The sequence below is a fragment of the Mustelus asterias genome, chromosome 12 (assembly GCF_964213995.1).
Source record: "Mustelus asterias chromosome 12, sMusAst1.hap1.1, whole genome shotgun sequence".
In the NCBI taxonomy this organism is placed as follows: domain Eukaryota; kingdom Metazoa; phylum Chordata; class Chondrichthyes; order Carcharhiniformes; family Triakidae; genus Mustelus; species Mustelus asterias.
The window spans coordinates 82559475-82576306 of NC_135812.1; the positions used below are offsets into that span (position 1 = coordinate 82559475).

The 16832-nt window shown below is 51.6% G+C and overlaps 1 protein-coding gene across 4 annotated transcripts; it reads left to right on the forward strand.

Moving 5' to 3' along the window:
- Positions 1-317: 317 nt before the first annotated feature.
- Positions 318-15422, forward strand: LOC144501626 (serine/arginine-rich splicing factor 2-like). Of its 4 annotated transcripts, XR_013499163.1 has the most exons (5): positions 334-821; positions 9925-10216; positions 10883-13455; positions 14582-14698; positions 15034-15422. XR_013499163.1 is itself a non-coding variant. In XM_078225520.1 (3 exons), exons 1-2 carry the CDS (start codon positions 469-471, stop codon positions 10193-10195), a joined length of 624 nt encoding a protein of 207 aa, XP_078081646.1. In that variant the 5' UTR covers positions 334-468; the 3' UTR covers positions 10196-10216; positions 14582-15422. The 4 variants fall into 4 exon arrangements, 1 of the variants encoding a protein (XP_078081646.1); XR_013499166.1 differs by having other exon boundaries at positions 318-821; positions 10883-14698; XR_013499164.1 differs by lacking the exon at positions 10883-13455.
- Positions 15423-16832: the final 1410 nt, after the last annotated feature.

A 16832-nucleotide genomic window follows, 5' to 3' on the forward strand; every position in this document is an offset into this window, starting at 1 on the left:
GCGCCGGAAACGGTGAACGCACGCGCGACAATCCAAACGGGCTGATTTGAAATTTTCCGTGCGCGCGGCTCGCGGGGGGCCTGGAAAGCCGTGCGCGAGGCGGCAAATAACGATTATCCGTTCGACGACTCGCGCCCTAATTTTGGCGGCTGCCACGAAACAGTCAAAGCCCAAGAACTACAATCCCCAGGAGGCGGCGCGACTCAACTTCCTGGGTCGATAAAGAAAGAAAACCGACAGGAATTTAAAGGGTTGATTTTTAATCGGAGGGGAACGCGGGGGGGTAGGGATTGTTTGTTTGGGTGCGTGCGGTAATTTGCTGAGTTGTTGACTCGCGGGCTGAGGGAGTGTCTGCGGGTCAGGCGGCGCCATCTTGTGCTTGTGGCCGGAGCAGGCGGTACTTTGTGGCGGCTTTTGCACCGATCCGCCCGTCCGCCCGCCGGAGAGTTCCCCAGGCCGCCAGCAGCCATGAGTTACGGCCGCATGCCGCCCGACATCGAGGGGATGACCTCGCTGAAGGTGGACAACCTGACCTACCGCACGTCGCCCGAGACGCTGAAGCGCGTTTTCGAGAAGTACGGCAAGGTGGGCGACGTGTACATTCCGCGGGACCGCTTCACCCGGGAGAGCCGCGGCTTCGCCTTCGTCCGCTTCCACGACAAGCGCGACGCCGAGGACGCCATCGACGCCATGGACGGCGCCGTGCTGGACGGCCGGGAGCTGCGGGTGCAGATGGCGCGCTACGGCCGCCCGGCCGAGTCCCACCGCCGGGGAGGCTCGTCCCGCCGGTACGGCGGCGCCTATGGCCGGAGAAGCCGTAGGTTAGTGTCGGGGAAGGGGAGGGGGCTATTGGCAGCACGCTTTCTCCTTCGCGACCTTCTGAGACAGAATGAATGCTCCTTGAAGGCCCCCACCCCATGATCCTTGAAGCCCCCCCGCCCCTGATCCTTGAAGCCCCCCCGCCCCTGATCCTTGAAGCCCCCCCGCCCCTGATCCTTGAAGCCCCCCCGCCCCTGATCCTTGAAGCCCCCCCGCCCCTGATCCTTGAAGCCCCCCCGCCCCTGATCCTTGAAGCCCCCCCGCCCCTGATCCTTGAAGCCCCCCCGCCCCTGATCCTTGAAGCCCCCCCGCCCCTGATCCTTGAAGCCCCCCCGCCCCTGATCCTTGAAGCCCCCCCGCCCCTGATCCTTGAAGCCCCCCCGCCCCTGATCCTTGAAGCCCCCCCGCCCCTGATCCTTGAAGCCCCCCCGCCCCTGATCCTTGAAGCCCCCCCGCCCCTGATCCTTGAAGCCCCCCCGCCCCTGATCCTTGAAGCCCCCCCGCCCCTGATCCTTGAAGCCCCCCCGCCCCTGATCCTTGAAGCCCCCCCGCCCCTGATCCTTGAAGCCCCCCCGCCCCTGATCCTTGAAGCCCCCCCGCCCCTGATCCTTGAAGCCCCCCCGCCCCTGATCCTTGAAGCCCCCCCGCCCCTGATCCTTGAAGCCCCCCCGCCCCTGATCCTTGAAGCCCCCCCGCCCCTGATCCTTGAAGCCCCCCCGCCCCTGATCCTTGAAGCCCCCCCGCCCCTGATCCTTGAAGCCCCCCCGCCCCTGATCCTTGAAGCCCCCCCGCCCCTGATCCTTGAAGCCCCCCCGCCCCTGATCCTTGAAGCCCCCCCGCCCCTGATCCTTGAAGCCCCCCCGCCCCTGATCCTTGAAGCCCCCCCGCCCCTGATCCTTGAAGCCCCCCCCGCCCCTGATCCTTGAAGCCCCCCCGCCCCTGATCCTTGAAGCCCCCCCGCCCCTGATCCTTGAAGCCCCCCCGCCCCTGATCCTTGAAGCCCCCCCGCCCCTGATCCTTGAAGCCCCCCCGCCCCTGATCCTTGAAGCCCCCCCGCCCCTGATCCTTGAAGCCCCCCCGCCCCTGATCCTTGAAGCCCCCCCGCCCCTGATCCTTGAAGCCCCCCCGCCCCTGATCCTTGAAGCCCCCCCGCCCCTGATCCTTGAAGCCCCCCCGCCCCTGATCCTTGAAGCCCCCCCGCCCCTGATCCTTGAAGCCCCCCCGCCCCTGATCCTTGAAGCCCCCCCGCCCCTGATCCTTGAAGCCCCCCCGCCCCTGATCCTTGAAGCCCCCCCGCCCCTGATCCTTGAAGCCCCCCCGCCCCTGATCCTTGAAGCCCCCCCGCCCCTGATCCTTGAAGCCCCCCCGCCCCTGATCCTTGAAGCCCCCCCGCCCCTGATCCTTGAAGCCCCCCCGCCCCTGATCCTTGAAGCCCCCCCGCCCCTGATCCTTGAAGCCCCCCCGCCCCTGATCCTTGAAGCCCCCCCGCCCCTGATCCTTGAAGCCCCCCCGCCCCTGATCCTTGAAGCCCCCCCGCCCCTGATCCTTGAAGCCCCCCCGCCCCTGATCCTTGAAGCCCCCCCGCCCCTGATCCTTGAAGCCCCCCCGCCCCTGATCCTTGAAGCCCCCCCGCCCCTGATCCTTGAAGCCCCCCCGCCCCTGATCCTTGAAGCCCCCCCGCCCCTGATCCTTGAAGCCCCCCCGCCCCTGATCCTTGAAGCCCCCCCGCCCCTGATCCTTGAAGCCCCCCCGCCCCTGATCCTTGAAGCCCCCCCGCCCCTGATCCTTGAAGCCCCCCCGCCCCTGATCCTTGAAGCCCCCCCGCCCCTGATCCTTGAAGCCCCCCCGCCCCTGATCCTTGAAGCCCCCCCGCCCCTGATCCTTGAAGCCCCCCCGCCCCTGATCCTTGAAGCCCCCCCGCCCCTGATCCTTGAAGCCCCCCCGCCCCTGATCCTTGAAGCCCCCCCGCCCCTGATCCTTGAAGCCCCCCCGCCCCTGATCCTTGAAGCCCCCCCGCCCCTGATCCTTGAAGCCCCCCCGCCCCTGATCCTTGAAGCCCCCCCGCCCCTGATCCTTGAAGCCCCCCCGCCCCTGATCCTTGAAGCCCCCCCGCCCCTGATCCTTGAAGCCCCCCCGCCCCTGATCCTTGAAGCCCCCCCGCCCCTGATCCTTGAAGCCCCCCCGCCCCTGATCCTTGAAGCCCCCCCGCCCCTGATCCTTGAAGCCCCCCCCCGATCCTTGAAGCCCCCCCCCGATCCTTGAAGCCCCCCCCCGATCCTTGAAGCCCCCCCCCGATCCTTGAAGCCCCCCCCCGATCCTTGAAGCCCCCCCCCGATCCTTGAAGCCCCCCCCCGATCCTTGAAGCCCCCCCCCGATCCTTGAAGCCCCCCCCCGATCCTTGAAGCCCCCCCCCGATCCTTGAAGCCCCCCCCCGATCCTTGAAGCCCCCCCCCGATCCTTGAAGCCCCCCCCCGATCCTTGAAGCCCCCCCCCGATCCTTGAAGCCCCCCCCCGATCCTTGAAGCCCCCCCCCGATCCTTGAAGCCCCCCCCCGATCCTTGAAGCCCCCCCCCGATCCTTGAAGCCCCCCCCCGATCCTTGAAGCCCCCCCCCGATCCTTGAAGCCCCCCCCCGATCCTTGAAGCCCCCCCCCGATCCTTGAAGCCCCCCCCCGATCCTTGAAGCCCCCCCCCGATCCTTGAAGCCCCCCCCCGATCCTTGAAGCCCCCCCCCGATCCTTGAAGCCCCCCCCCGATCCTTGAAGCCCCCCCCCGATCCTTGAAGCCCCCCCCGATCCTTGAAGCCCCCCCCCGATCCTTGAAGCCCCCCCCCGATCCTTGAAGCCCCCCCCCGATCCTTGAAGGCCCCCCCCCCATGATCCTTGAAGGCCCCCCCCCCATGATCCTTGAAGGCCCCCCCCCCCCATGATCCTTGAAGGCCCCCCCCCCCCATGATCCTTGAAGGCCCCCCCATGATCCTTGAAGGCCCCCCCTCACCCACCCCCCCCCCCCCACGATCCTTGAAGGCCCCCCCTCACCCCCCCACGATCCTTGAAGGCCCCCCCTCACCCCCCCACGATCCTTGAAGGCCCCCCCTCACCCCCCCACGTTCCTTGAAGGCCCCCCCTCACCCCCCCCACGATCCTTGAAGGCCCCCCCTCACCCCCCCCACGATCCTTGAAGGCCCCCCCTCACCCCCCCCATGATCCTTGAAGGCCCCCCCCCCCAGATCCTTCAAGTCCCCCCCCCCCCAGATCCTTCAAGTCCCCCCCCCCCCAGATCCTTCAAGTCCCCCCCCCCCCAGATCCTTGAAGTCCCCCCCCCCCCGATCCTTGAAGTCCCCCCCCCCCAGATCCTTGAAGTCCCCCCCCCCGATCCTTGAAGTCCCCCCCCCCCCGATCCTTGAAGTCCCCCCCCCCGATCCTTGAAGTCCCCCCCCCCCCCGATCCTTGAAGTCCCCCCCCCCCCAGATCCTTGAAGTCCCCCCCCCCCAGATCCTTGAAGTCCCCCCCCCCCCAGATCCTTGAAGTCCCCCCCCCCCCCAGATCCTTGAAGTCCCCCCCCCCCAGATCCTTGAAGTCCCCCCCCCCAGATCCTTGAAGTCCCCCCCCCCCAGATCCTTGAAGTCCCCCCCCCCCAGATCCTTGAAGTCCCCCCCCCCAGATCCTTGAAGTCCCCCCCCCCAGATCCTTGAAGTCCCCCCCCCCAGATCCTTGATGCCCCCCCCCAGATCCTTGATGCCCCCCCCCAGATCCTTGATGCCCCCCCCCAGATCCTTGATGCCCCCCCCCAGATCCTTGAAGCCCCCCCCGATCCTTGAAGCCCCCCCCGATCCTTGAAGCCCCCCCCGATCCTTGAAGCCCCCCCCGATCCTTGAAGCCCCCCCCGATCCTTGAAGCCCCCCCCGATCCTTGAAGCCCCCCCCCGATCCTTGAAGCCCCCCCCCGATCCTTGAAAGCCCCCCCCCCCATGATCCTTGAAGGCCCCCCCCCCCATGATCCTTGAAGGCCCCCCCCCCATGATCCTTGAAGGCCCCCCCCCCCCATGATCCTTGAAGGCCCCCCCCCCCATGATCCTTGAAGGCCCCCCCATGATCCTTGAAGGCCCCCCCCTCACCCCCCCCACGATCCTTGAAGGCCCCCCCTCACCCACCCCCCCCCCCACGATCCTTGAAGGCCCCCCCTCACCCCCCCACGATCCTTGAAGGCCCCCCCTAACCCCCCCACGATCCTTGAAGGCCCCCCCTCACCCCCCCACGATCCTTGAAGGCCCCCCCTCACCCCCCCACGATCCTTGAAGGCCCCCCCTCACCCCCCCCACGATCCTTGAAGGCCCCCCCTCAGCCCCCCCCACGATCCTTGAAGGCCCCCCCTCACCCCCCCCATGATCCTTGAAGGCCCCCCCCCCCCATGATACTTGAAGGCCCCCCCCCACATGATCCTTGAAGTCCCCCCCCCCAGATCCTTGAAGTCCCCCCCCCCCCCCCCCAGATCCTTCAAGTCCCCCCCCCAGATCCTTCAAGTCCCCCCCCCCCCCCCAGATCCTTGAAGCCCCCCCCCATGATCCTTGAAGCCCCACCCCCCATGATCCTTGAAGCCCCCCCCCCATGATCCTTGAAGCCCCCCCCCCACATGATCCTTGAAGCCCCCCCCCATGATCCTTGAAGGCCCCCCCCCCATGATCCTTGAAGGCCCCCCCCCCCCATGATCCTTGAAGGCCCCCCCCCCCCCATGATCCTTGAAGGCCCCCCCCCCCATGATCCTTGAAGGACCCCCCCATGATCCTTGAAGGCCCCCCCCCATGATCCTTGAAGGCCCCCCCCCATGATCCTTGAAGGCCCCCCCCCATGATCCTTGAAGGCCCCCCCCCATGATCCTTGAAGGCCCCCCCCCATGATCCTTGAAGGCCCCCCCCCATGATCCTTGAAGGCCCCCCCCCATGATCCTTGAAGGCCCCCCCCCATGATCCTTGAAGGCCCCCCCCATGATCCTTGAAGGCCCCCCCCCATGATCCTTGAAGGCCCCCCCCCATGATCCTTGAAGGCCCCCCCCCATGATCCTTGAAGGCCCCCCCCCATGATCCTTGAAGGCCCCCCCCCATGATCCTTGAAGGCCCCCCCCCATGATCCTTGAAGGCCCCCCCCATGATCCTTGAAGGCCCCCCCCATGATCCTTGAAGGCCCCCCCCATGATCCTTGAAGGCCCCCCCCCATGATCCTTGAAGGCCCCCCCCCATGATCCTTGAAGGCCCCCCCCCATGATCCTTGAAGGCCCCCCCCCATGATCCTTGAAGGCCCCCCCCCATGATCCTTGAAGGCCCCCCCCCATGATCCTTGAAGGCCCCCCCCCATGATCCTTGAAGGCCCCCCCCCATGATCCTTGAAGGCCCCCCCCCATGATCCTTGAAGGCCCCCCCCCATGATCCTTGAAGGCCCCCCCCCATGATCCTTGAAGGCCCCCCCCCATGATCCTTCAAGGCCCCCCCCCATGATCCTTCAAGGCCCCCCCCCATGATCCTTCAAGGCCCCCCCCCATGATCCTTCAAGGCCCCCCCCCATGATCCTTCAAGGCCCCCCCCCATGATCCTTCAAGGCCCCCCCCCATGATCCTTCAAGGCCCCCCCCCCATGATCCTTGAAGGCCCCCCCCCCCCCCCATGATCCTTGAAGGGCCCCCCCCCCCCATGATCCTTGAAGGGCCCCCCCCCCCCATGATCCTTGAAGGGCCCCCCCCCCCCATGATCCTTGAAGGGCCCCCCCCCCCCATGATCCTTGAAGGGCCCCCCCCCCCATGATCCTTGAAGGGCCCCCCCCCCCCATGATCCTTGAAGGCCCCCCCCCCCATGATCCTTGAAGGGCCCCCCCCCCCCATGATCCATGAAGGGCCCCCCCCCCCCCCCATGATCCTTGAAGGGCCCCCCCCCCATGATCCTTGAAGGGCCCCCCCCCCCATGATCCTTGAAGGCCCCCCCCCCCCCAATGATCCTTGAAGGGCCCCCCCCCCCCCCATGATCCTTGAAGGGCCCCCCCCCCCCCCATGATCCTTGAAGGGCCCCCCCCCCCCATGATCCTTGAAGGGCCCCCCCCCCATGATCCTTGAAGGGCCCCCCCCCCCCATGATCCTTGAAGGGCCCCCCCCCCCCATGATCCTTGAAGGGCCCCCCCCCCCCATGATCCTTGAAGGGCCCCCCCCCCCATGATCCTTGAAGGCCCCCCCCCCCCCCCATGATCCTTGAAGGCCCCCCCCCCCCCCCCATGATCCTTGAAGGCCCCCCCCCCCCCCATGATCCTTGAAGGCCCCCCCCCCCCCCATGATCCTTGAAGGCCCCCCCCCCCCATGATCCTTGAAGGCCCCCCCCCCCATGATCCTTGAAGGCCCCCCCCCCCCCATGATCCTTGAAGGCCCCCCCCCCCCATGATCCTTGAAGGCCCCCCCCCCCCCCATGATCCTTGAAGGCCCCCCCCCCCATGATCCTTGAAGGCCCCCCCCCCCCATGATCCTTGAAGGCCCCCCCTCCATGATCCTTGAAGGCCCCCCCCCCCATGATCCTTGAAGGCCCCCCCCCCCCATGATCCTTGAAGGCCCCCCCCCCCCCCATGATCCTTGAAGGCCCCCCCCCCCATGATCCTTGAAGGCCCCCCCCCCATGATCCTTGAAGGCCCCCCCCCCATGATCCCTGAAGGCCCCCCCCTCATGCTCCTTGAAGGCCCCCCCCCCCCCCCCCCGTCATGCTCCTTGAAGGCCCCCCCCCCACCCCTCACCCTCACTTTGGAGGAAATAATAGCAAATTGGATTATTATCTAAATGGAAAAAAATTACAACATGCTACTGTGCAAAGGGACCTGGGGGTCCTTGTGCATGAGACGCAAAAACCCACTCTGCAGGTGCAACAGGTGATCAAGAAGGCAAATGGGATGTTGGCCTACATCGCAAGGGGGATAGAATATAAAAGCAGAGATGTCTTGCTGCATCTGTTCAGGGCATTGGTGAGGCCGCAGCTGGAATACTGTGTGCAGTATTGGTCCCCTTATTTGCGGAAGGATATATTGGCCTTGGAGGGAGTGCAGAGAAGGTTCACCAGGTTGATACCAGAGATGAGGGGTGTTGATTATGAGGAGAGACTGAGCAGATTGGGTTTGTACTTGTTGGAATTTAGAAGGCTGAGGGGGGATCTTATGGAGACCTATAAGATAATGAAGGGGCTGGATAGGGTAGAGGTGGAGAGATTCTTTCCACTTAGAAAGGAAGCTAGAACTAGAGGGCACAGCCTCAAAATAAAGGGGGGTCAGTTTAGGACAGAGTTGAGGAGGAACCTCTTCTCTGAGGGTGGTGAATCTCTGGAATTCTCTGCCCACTGAAGTGGTGGAGGCTACCTCGTTGAATATGTTTAAATCACAGATGGATTGATTCCTGATCGGTAAGGGAATTAGGGGTTATGGGGATCAGGTGGGTAAGTGGAACTGATCCACTTCAGATCAACCATGATCTTATTGAATGGTGGGGCATGCTCGAGGGGCTAGATGGCCTACTCCTGCACCTATTTCTTAGGTTCTTATGCTCTTTGGGGGGGTGGGTGGCCTCCAAAGGGCCACCATTAGCTGTAAATGAGGGTGTGGTCAGTGTTTGCTTCAGGCACAGACTTCAACTTCATGCAAATTTGCCCTATAAAGTTGCCTACAAAAGATAATTATTTCGCTTTAACTTCAAACCAAAAGGCTAATGTGGTTTTGTTTTAAGTAATCATAGTTCCCACCCCCCTTGTCTCCACACACATTTTCCTGTTAACCGTTCATCTTTCTAACAGATATCACTCTGTTTCCACAGGCTCCAGACAGTTATTAAAAATTGACTCTTTTGTTGCAGGTCTTGTGATAAGAATATGCTTGCTCACTGAGCCTGGCTGTAAAGGCTTATCACTTGTACTCTGGACACACAGTGCAGTTGGGCTCCGTGGTTAAAATCATGTTTATTTTGTTTATTTGTGCTTTTTAAATTTGCTTTATTATTGTCATGTATTGGCATACAGTGAAAAAGTATTGTTTTTGCGCGCTATACAGACAAAGCATACTGTTCATTGAGAAAGAAAGAAGAGTGCAGAATGTAGTGTTATAGTCATAGCTAGGATATAGAAAAGATCAACTAAAGTGTGAGGTAGGTCCATTCAAAAGTCTGATGGCAGCAGGAAAGAAGCTGTTCCTGAGTCGGTTGGAACATTTGGAAAGAAAAGTTATGACAAGTAGCACCACTTTTTTGGTGTTTTGAATATTAGAGGGAGAATTAAGGTTAATTGGTTAATTACATCGATGTAATGGATTTTTAAAAAAATTGAGCTTGAATCTGATTCCATTTCATACAAAATGGAAATTATTTTTGGATTTCTAATGGAATTTATAGACATTTTCTGAAGTATGTCTTGTGTTTTTACTGCAGTCGCGTTCATCTGGTTCCATGATTTTTTTTAATGGAAAACATGCTCATCAGATTTCTCGAGAACAATGGATGCTTCAATCTGTGCAAATGCCTAGTGGAGGGGTGGTTTACTTCTGGGCCATTTCAGCTCTTGTTTAGTACCATTTTTTAGGAGGGGGATGCTTGGCTATTCTGTTTACTCTGCACCTTTGAATTACAGACAAAGTTGTATTCAATAACTAAATTGTAGCCAAATGGAAAAACTGACTAGAACACCTCACTGAAACGCAGTAATTTTCTTTGATTTCCTTGTGTGTCTAGATATACTGGTTTCAATAAAAACGAGGTGAAGTGGAAATCTTTGTATTGTGTTACGTTTCATGAGCTTGGCCGAAGTCGAGCTGGAAAGACTGCTGATAAGTAACTTGCAGTAGCTGTTTGAAAGTGCACACACATGGATTTCAGTTGGAGGCTCGTCCTTATTTGCGTTGTCCCATGGTTCCATTTCTTACCAATACTTGCGAACCGCATATGCAAGTTAAAGATGACAGTTTAGGGTGACGGTTGCCTGTGGAGCATTATTTCAGGAGAGGTGTGAAAATTGCAAACAGTAACTTTGTGCTGACTGATCAGCGGTATTTCATATGTTTTAACTTTTTTCCATTTATTTGTCTCACTAAAAATATCCTTTGCTCTTAGTCCTAGAAGACGACGACGATCTCGTACGAGATCCAGAAGCCGCACTCGATCAAGATCTCGTTACAGCAGGTCCAGGTCTCGATCGTTTTCTCGATCTAGATCCCGTTCAAAATCTAGATCTGTTGAAAGGTCAAGGTCCAAATCAAAGTCAAGATCTCGGTCAAGGTCTAGAAGTGGATCTCGGATGTCTCAAGGTTCAAAGTCGAAATCCAGATCTAGAACGCCAATTTATTCAAGATCTCCACAGAAAGATGGAATTGAATCACCATAAAAAGTGGTAAATTGCACCAAAGTAAGTAATTACATAAAAGTAGTGGAATTACTTTTACTATCTTTTACTTGGATTATTAAACATATTTATAGATGTTAAACATATTTGTGGTTTTAGGGAGAACATAGAACAGACAAACATCTAGCAATATCTAGTCAATTTATATTAAGAGTTGCGTTAAACTTGTGTAACTGATGGGAAAAGCCTCATTGCAGACTCCTTTAATCCTTGACTTGCAGTGAAATTTGGGAGAAGTGACAATGTTATATGTTGTTCAAACTTTTACATGTTCCTCTATATGCTGCTGTTCACGCAACTGAAATTTTCATCCCTCAATGCCAACTCAGCATGGACAGTTGGTAAATAATACCGCAAACTGAGTAGTCCTGTGTATTTCATCATTTGTGAATTGATGACTTCACTTTTGATCAGCAACCAGAAGCAAGAATTGTGTCGTTGCCTCTTGAGACTGGACTGAATTTGCAAGCTGCTCCAGCTGGAAATATTGGGCCCAGAGGCAGTGTGATGCTGGCAATTATCTCATCTTTCACACCCCTTCTCTCTGTACATCAGTGAGGGGAGGGGAGGGGGGAGGGGGTGGTTGGAAATCTCCAGAGAAAATCCTTGCTTTAATGAAAATTGTTTGCGAGGAATTGTTTACCTTAACTTGCATTTTTTCCTATTTAGCAGGGGTACTGGCCTGGGGGAGTTGCTGTGCCCAGCAGTGTGAGAGCTGAATGAACAAACAGTTGAAATTACAGAGTTGCTGAAGTCATGATGCCAAGATGCTGCCTCTTCTGATAATTTGGCTCCTTCACACTTCAGGCGCAGTAACTTTTTCAAACCATTTCCTTTGTATATCATCCACGTTCACATTTGCACGGCAGCAGCAGAAATAGGAAGTCAGAAAATATGGTCATTAGTTATATTTAGTTTAAATGGCAATTGATATACTCAGTCCAAGAATGTGGTGTTGGACCAAAAACAGTATATGTTGCTGGTTCCTCTGTGATTGAGGGACTTTGGAAAATTTGAGAGTCCTGTGCACCGAATTTCATCTTGCAAAGAGCTTGCTATCTGAACTTTAATAGTTAGTAAAAGCTGCTCTGGAGACAAGTATGAAGAAAAGATTCAAGCAAAGCCAGAAAATATTGCTGTTGGCATCTGAACAGAGAAAACAACGGTTCATGTTTCAGATTGAGGCTATTTATTACATTGAATAGAATAAGAAATTAACCACTCCCTCCATTTTTTTAACCTGGTCGATCCACTTGGTTGCAACCAATACAAAAGTGGATATTTAATGATTCAAGTAAATCTTGATCAGATGGAGGTTTTATTTTTCAAATTGCAGTAAAATTGTTATATTTTCAAATTGGGCATCTAGCTGGCCACGGGGGCAAAATAACTCAACATTGTAATGAATTACTTTTATGGCACCCACCTCCAGAGTAAAACTGGACTATGCCAGCAATGCACCTTGCCCTCAACCTTGTTTTTCCACCCAATTCTCTGTTCTAAAATAATTATTAGTTGTGCCTGCATAGGTACAGGGGGCGGTAAGCAAAGATAAATTTCAGTAGAATGTTGTGCTGCCAGTCTCCATTAATTTACCTTTTTGATGACCGCATCTTGTGTGCATTTGAACCCTTCATTCTTGTACCTGTTTTGTCATCGTCCAGAATTTCCATAACTGGATAAGTGTGAAAACAATCTTTATAAGCTGATCTTTCCATCCTTGTAACTGCAAAATATCCCTTGCTTTTCATTTTTAAAAAATAGTTTGTCTTTACTTGTTCACTTCTGATTGTCCTTGTTAGTGATTACTGTGTCACAGGGGCCCAGTAGTCTCTTTGCTCGAGATATTCAATGAAATGGCATTGCCATTTTTACTATGACTCTTGTCCTCCAGCAGCCTGTTTGATCCCACGTGCGGGTGACAGCTGTTCTGAGCACCTTGTGCACTTTTTCTTAACCCCTCCACCCTCTCTTTGCTCGATTTCTTGCACCATCAGACCTTCACTAACAGTCTACACTCTCCTGTTCTCCACCCTCAGCCATTTCCTTTATTTGCATATAACTTCAGTTTGCAACCAATCATATTGCTCAAATTCTTAATCCAGTGGAACTTTTGTGCACATTGCCAACAAAACCTTTTTGATACTCGAGTGCTAAACAAAAGTAGTCTGTGGTTTAGTGGTGCTCATTTTGGTTTTGGGACTTCATGAGATATTTCCTTTTAATGACCAAATGGTAAAGCTCAAGCTTCTTCAACCTTTCTTCCTAGTGTCTCTAATCTTTCATAAAAGGAGATTATTTTATTTCAGTTGCACAATTCCTTACTTTTGGAAGTGAAAAGGTTAAAAAATTAGCCTATTTCAGAAGTTTGATTCTCATTTTTAACTAACCTTTTTGGTTGCAGTTCAGCTATTCAAGTTTTGGAAAATGGAAAATTTGTTGGTTGACAGTGCAATTTATTTGTGATTTAATTTCTACGTTGATGGCTGCTCTTTATGTCGCAAAATTAATGTTAAAGTTGCATCTCAACTGTAACAGAATCCACATCATTATGGTCATCTAAATATTTTCTAAACAAAAGATTTGAAATTGTAGGAGATTTGAGTCAATTTCTCAGAATAATTTTATGTAAGATGAGGCATCATTTTTTTCTTTAGACAGTTAACTAATATTTCCATCATCACCTAGGAATGGTTTCAAAGCTTGCCGCTTGCCAAATAGTGTGTACCGACAATTTGAGAATCAAATATTTAATAAGCTCTTGCATTCATTTTGGCAAGGCTGCAATTATTGCTTACCTCTATTTACACTGAAAAAATGGTGGTGGACCAACATCCACTGCTCCGGTCCTTCTAATAACATCACAGAATAGTAGCAGTGATGCTCCAGTATGTTGGGTGGGCACTTCAGATTTTTACCCAGCAATGCTGAAGGAACAACTATTTTTAGTCCCAAGTCAGAATCCATTTGTGTCTTGGGGGCCATGATGATGTATCCATGATTTTCCTTCTCGTGTTCTTCAGGGTGGTAGAGGTCATGTGGCAGGTAGGTGCTGTTGAAGTAAACTTGGTGAGTTGATGTACTGCATCCTGTGGATTATATGTACTGCAGTCGCAATACACTGATGGTGGAGGGATGGATATTGAGTTCACTGGCAAGGGTGCTGAGCAAGCGGATTGCTTTGTCTTGGATAGTGCCACATTTCTTCAGTTTTGTTGTGGCTGCATCCATCCAGGCAACTGGTGAGTATTTCATCAAGCTCCTGACTTTCAAGTGTGGGGTTAAGACAGATGTTGAAGTCTTGGATTAATATTACTATAAAATGCAGTCAAATATAGATATATAAAGTTAACTTTATGTAGCATTTAAATAGTGCCTACAACTTGTAAAAATTTTGTTCTGAAAGTAAAACAACTGGGAACTACATCTGCACAACAGACCAGTATTTCATTCAGCCTGGTGATACTATTGGAACATTCCAAGATTTGGACAGGTTGCCATTTTCTTTTCTTTGCTTATCAAAATATGATGATTTGATTTAGCTTTAAGTTTTGTTTTGAGATCTAATATAAATCTTGTGATCTATTTAAGGTAAAACAAATTATTTGCAGTGAAGCAGTACTGAAATTGCAGTAAAATATCCAGCTCCCAGTATTATCTTTTAGTATTTTAGGCTTTGTGGGTATTACTGTAGCACCTAGATCGTGAAGGTGGGGTATCAAGAGTTGTTTTCTGGCTCTTTTTGGGGAGGTGCACAGAACCAAATTTGAAAAATGCACTTTCTAAAGAATTCATGTTGGATTGTATTATTAAATTTCATTGCGTTCCAGAAATGAGAGCTACAATATTTATATTTTTATATAGAGTTTTTAATTCACATGATTCCCAAACTCTCAAATACTGTTCTTAATCTGTTTTCCATTTCGAATTTTGAAAAGTTTTAGCACCAATTGCTTTTCTGTTTCCTGTTCTAACATCTTGACAATATGGCAAATTTAATTTCTGTTCTAGAGGTGACTTTATATCTTCAGTGAGGTGTACATTCGAGCTTTGAAAGTTTAAATGGTGTAGAATCTTTAAAGTTTTTCATTAACTTTTCAGATCCAATACCATGTGACTTGAAAGTTGCTCCCAAAAATTCTATGAATGTCAGTTTAATGGAATGTGCTCTTTGGAGAAAGTGCACTTTTATTATTTAATTATCTTGTTTTTTAAAAACAGAGGGAAAGAAAGGCTTTGGTGTTCATCAGATGTGCCATGTGTGTGGACTAAATGTACAGTGCTAGTAAACAAGATTATTTTGGATATTCTACACTTGTGAAATAGAATATACCTTTTTAACTTTCAACTTCTTTCTTTTTGTTCTAGATATTCTGAATGGCTGGAAGATTTACGTGGTAGATGCCTTGCAAGAAATATCATCTCTTGCCATCTGTTTAGATGATGGAAAGTCCTTCCTAAAATAAGCAGTGATCTACTTAAAAGGTTATTATAACATCATTGTTTATAATAGGTTTTGTCGGTTTAAGTCTTGAATTAAAATTAGTGTCTGAGAAGGCTCGTTATATGTTATGTGCCATCTGTGTTGCTATTACTTAAACTTCTTACAATTTAGTGAAATGTTCGACTTCAGATGCATTTTGGCTTGGATATGTACATAAGGTAAAAAGCATGGAACGTATTTCCAGGTTTTGTAATGTCTTTTTCTGTACGCTGAAGTAATTATCTTTTAAATTTCAACTTTGCATATGTTTTCTTCTGTTTTTTTATTATTTCAGTCCAATACTAATCTTATTGTCTCATGTATTTTTGTGCACTAGGCGCAGTTGTGTAGCAGTTCTGTAAAGCGGGTTAGCTGTAAGGTGGCGTGTTGCAGTGCAGTGCAGAGTGCTTGGCTGTGTCCTGTATTCTCCTGATTGCTCCTGTAATGATGCCTTGACGTGCAGAAAATATGGCTGTCCAGTAAAATGCCTGTCAGCTGCACCTCCAGAGACGTGGCTGCGTGTAAATTATGGAGCAGGCAGTAAGCACCTTTAGCTACCTTGTTTTTGTACTTGGTAATATGGTTTATCCATTTACAAATGGAATACACTGTTTAGAATTCTGTTAATTTTTTTAATTGATTGTAATTAACAGTTTTATTTGTTTCAGTACATAATCCTGTACAACTTGTATTTCTATAATGAATTAAAAAAACATTTTTCTTGGTGTTGATTGTTCTATATGACTATTGATACTGTATTTAGAAAACATTTTTTAAGCATGATCATGGGATATTGACATTGTAGATGTGTGGTTGCTTGATTGAACAGCTGTGGATCTTTTGTGTGGGTGTCTAAGTTTTATAAGTTTTCAGTAATTTTAGTTCAATCTGTGCTTTGGCTTAAGATCTCTAAATTTAAAACAAAATCATTTTGCCTGCTCTGAAAATAATTAGAACTTTTTGGTAATGCTTAAATTTGACAATCTTGCATTAACTTCTTTTGTAGCAACTGCATGAATGGATCCAATGTTCTTGAGCTGGAAATTTGGCCCAAGGCCCTCCGATTAATAATTATTTTCTATTTATAAAAACCCAGCCTTCTCTCGAATATTTGTTGATGATTCTTGCTGCACTGGGAAATTATCTATTTAATTCTAATTTTAAAATGATATTTGGTTTCCTTTAGAATTGTGCTTGTACTACAATACACAAATTCAGCTGTCTGATGTAGAACACTATCAGATTTCAGTTGGAAACCAAAATTTGCCACATTGCTAAGCAGATCATTTAATACGCCCTGGAGAGGGTAGCTCTGTCTATAACCTGGAGAAATTGTATTTGATTCTATTTTCCAAAGAAGGAAAAATGCAGACCAAGCAATGCTGCATTACATATGACGAATAATCGTTACATTCCTCGTACTATGGATCCTACAATGCTTGTATAGCAGTTAGTATGCAATAACACAACTGGGAATAAAACAATTGCATACACAGTTGTTTTGAAACTCTCCAGTTTCATTTCTGGCATTGGAACTTCTCTTGAAGGCTGGGGAGGATCATAGATGATTGAAAAACCACAGGGCCCATGGGCAAAAATAGCACTATCACGGGAGTGAATATATTTTGCAGCCCTGGCATCCATGCCAGCTGGACATGTTAGACAAACCAACTCTTAAGGCCTTGCTTCTTTTGGAAGTAACAGCAGTATCTCATCAACCTTGCAGCATTGTATATTCATTGTAAGTGTGACTGCATAGAAAATATAACATTCTGGATGGGGCTGGTAATCTCTTTGTACGTTTAATGTATAACTGGTTGTTTGTATCCTTGTGTTTTAGACACAAAATTGCTTTAAGAATTTCACGTGGCACAGCAGATGATGGGTGCACTGTGCTGGCAATACACCTGAATAACATGAATATTAAAACAGAAGTTTTAAAGAGTTTAAAGAATAATGCCTAGGTTGGAACTTTTCACTCTGTTAGGTGGAAATTGGTGATTTGTGATTCCCACTCCATGGTAGGTATTTTTGTGGGGGCCTAATGTGTACTATCTCATTGATTAGTGTTCTCAGATATACTGAACAATAGATAATTCAGGGTGATATTCTTGCCTGTGACTGAAGAATTATAGG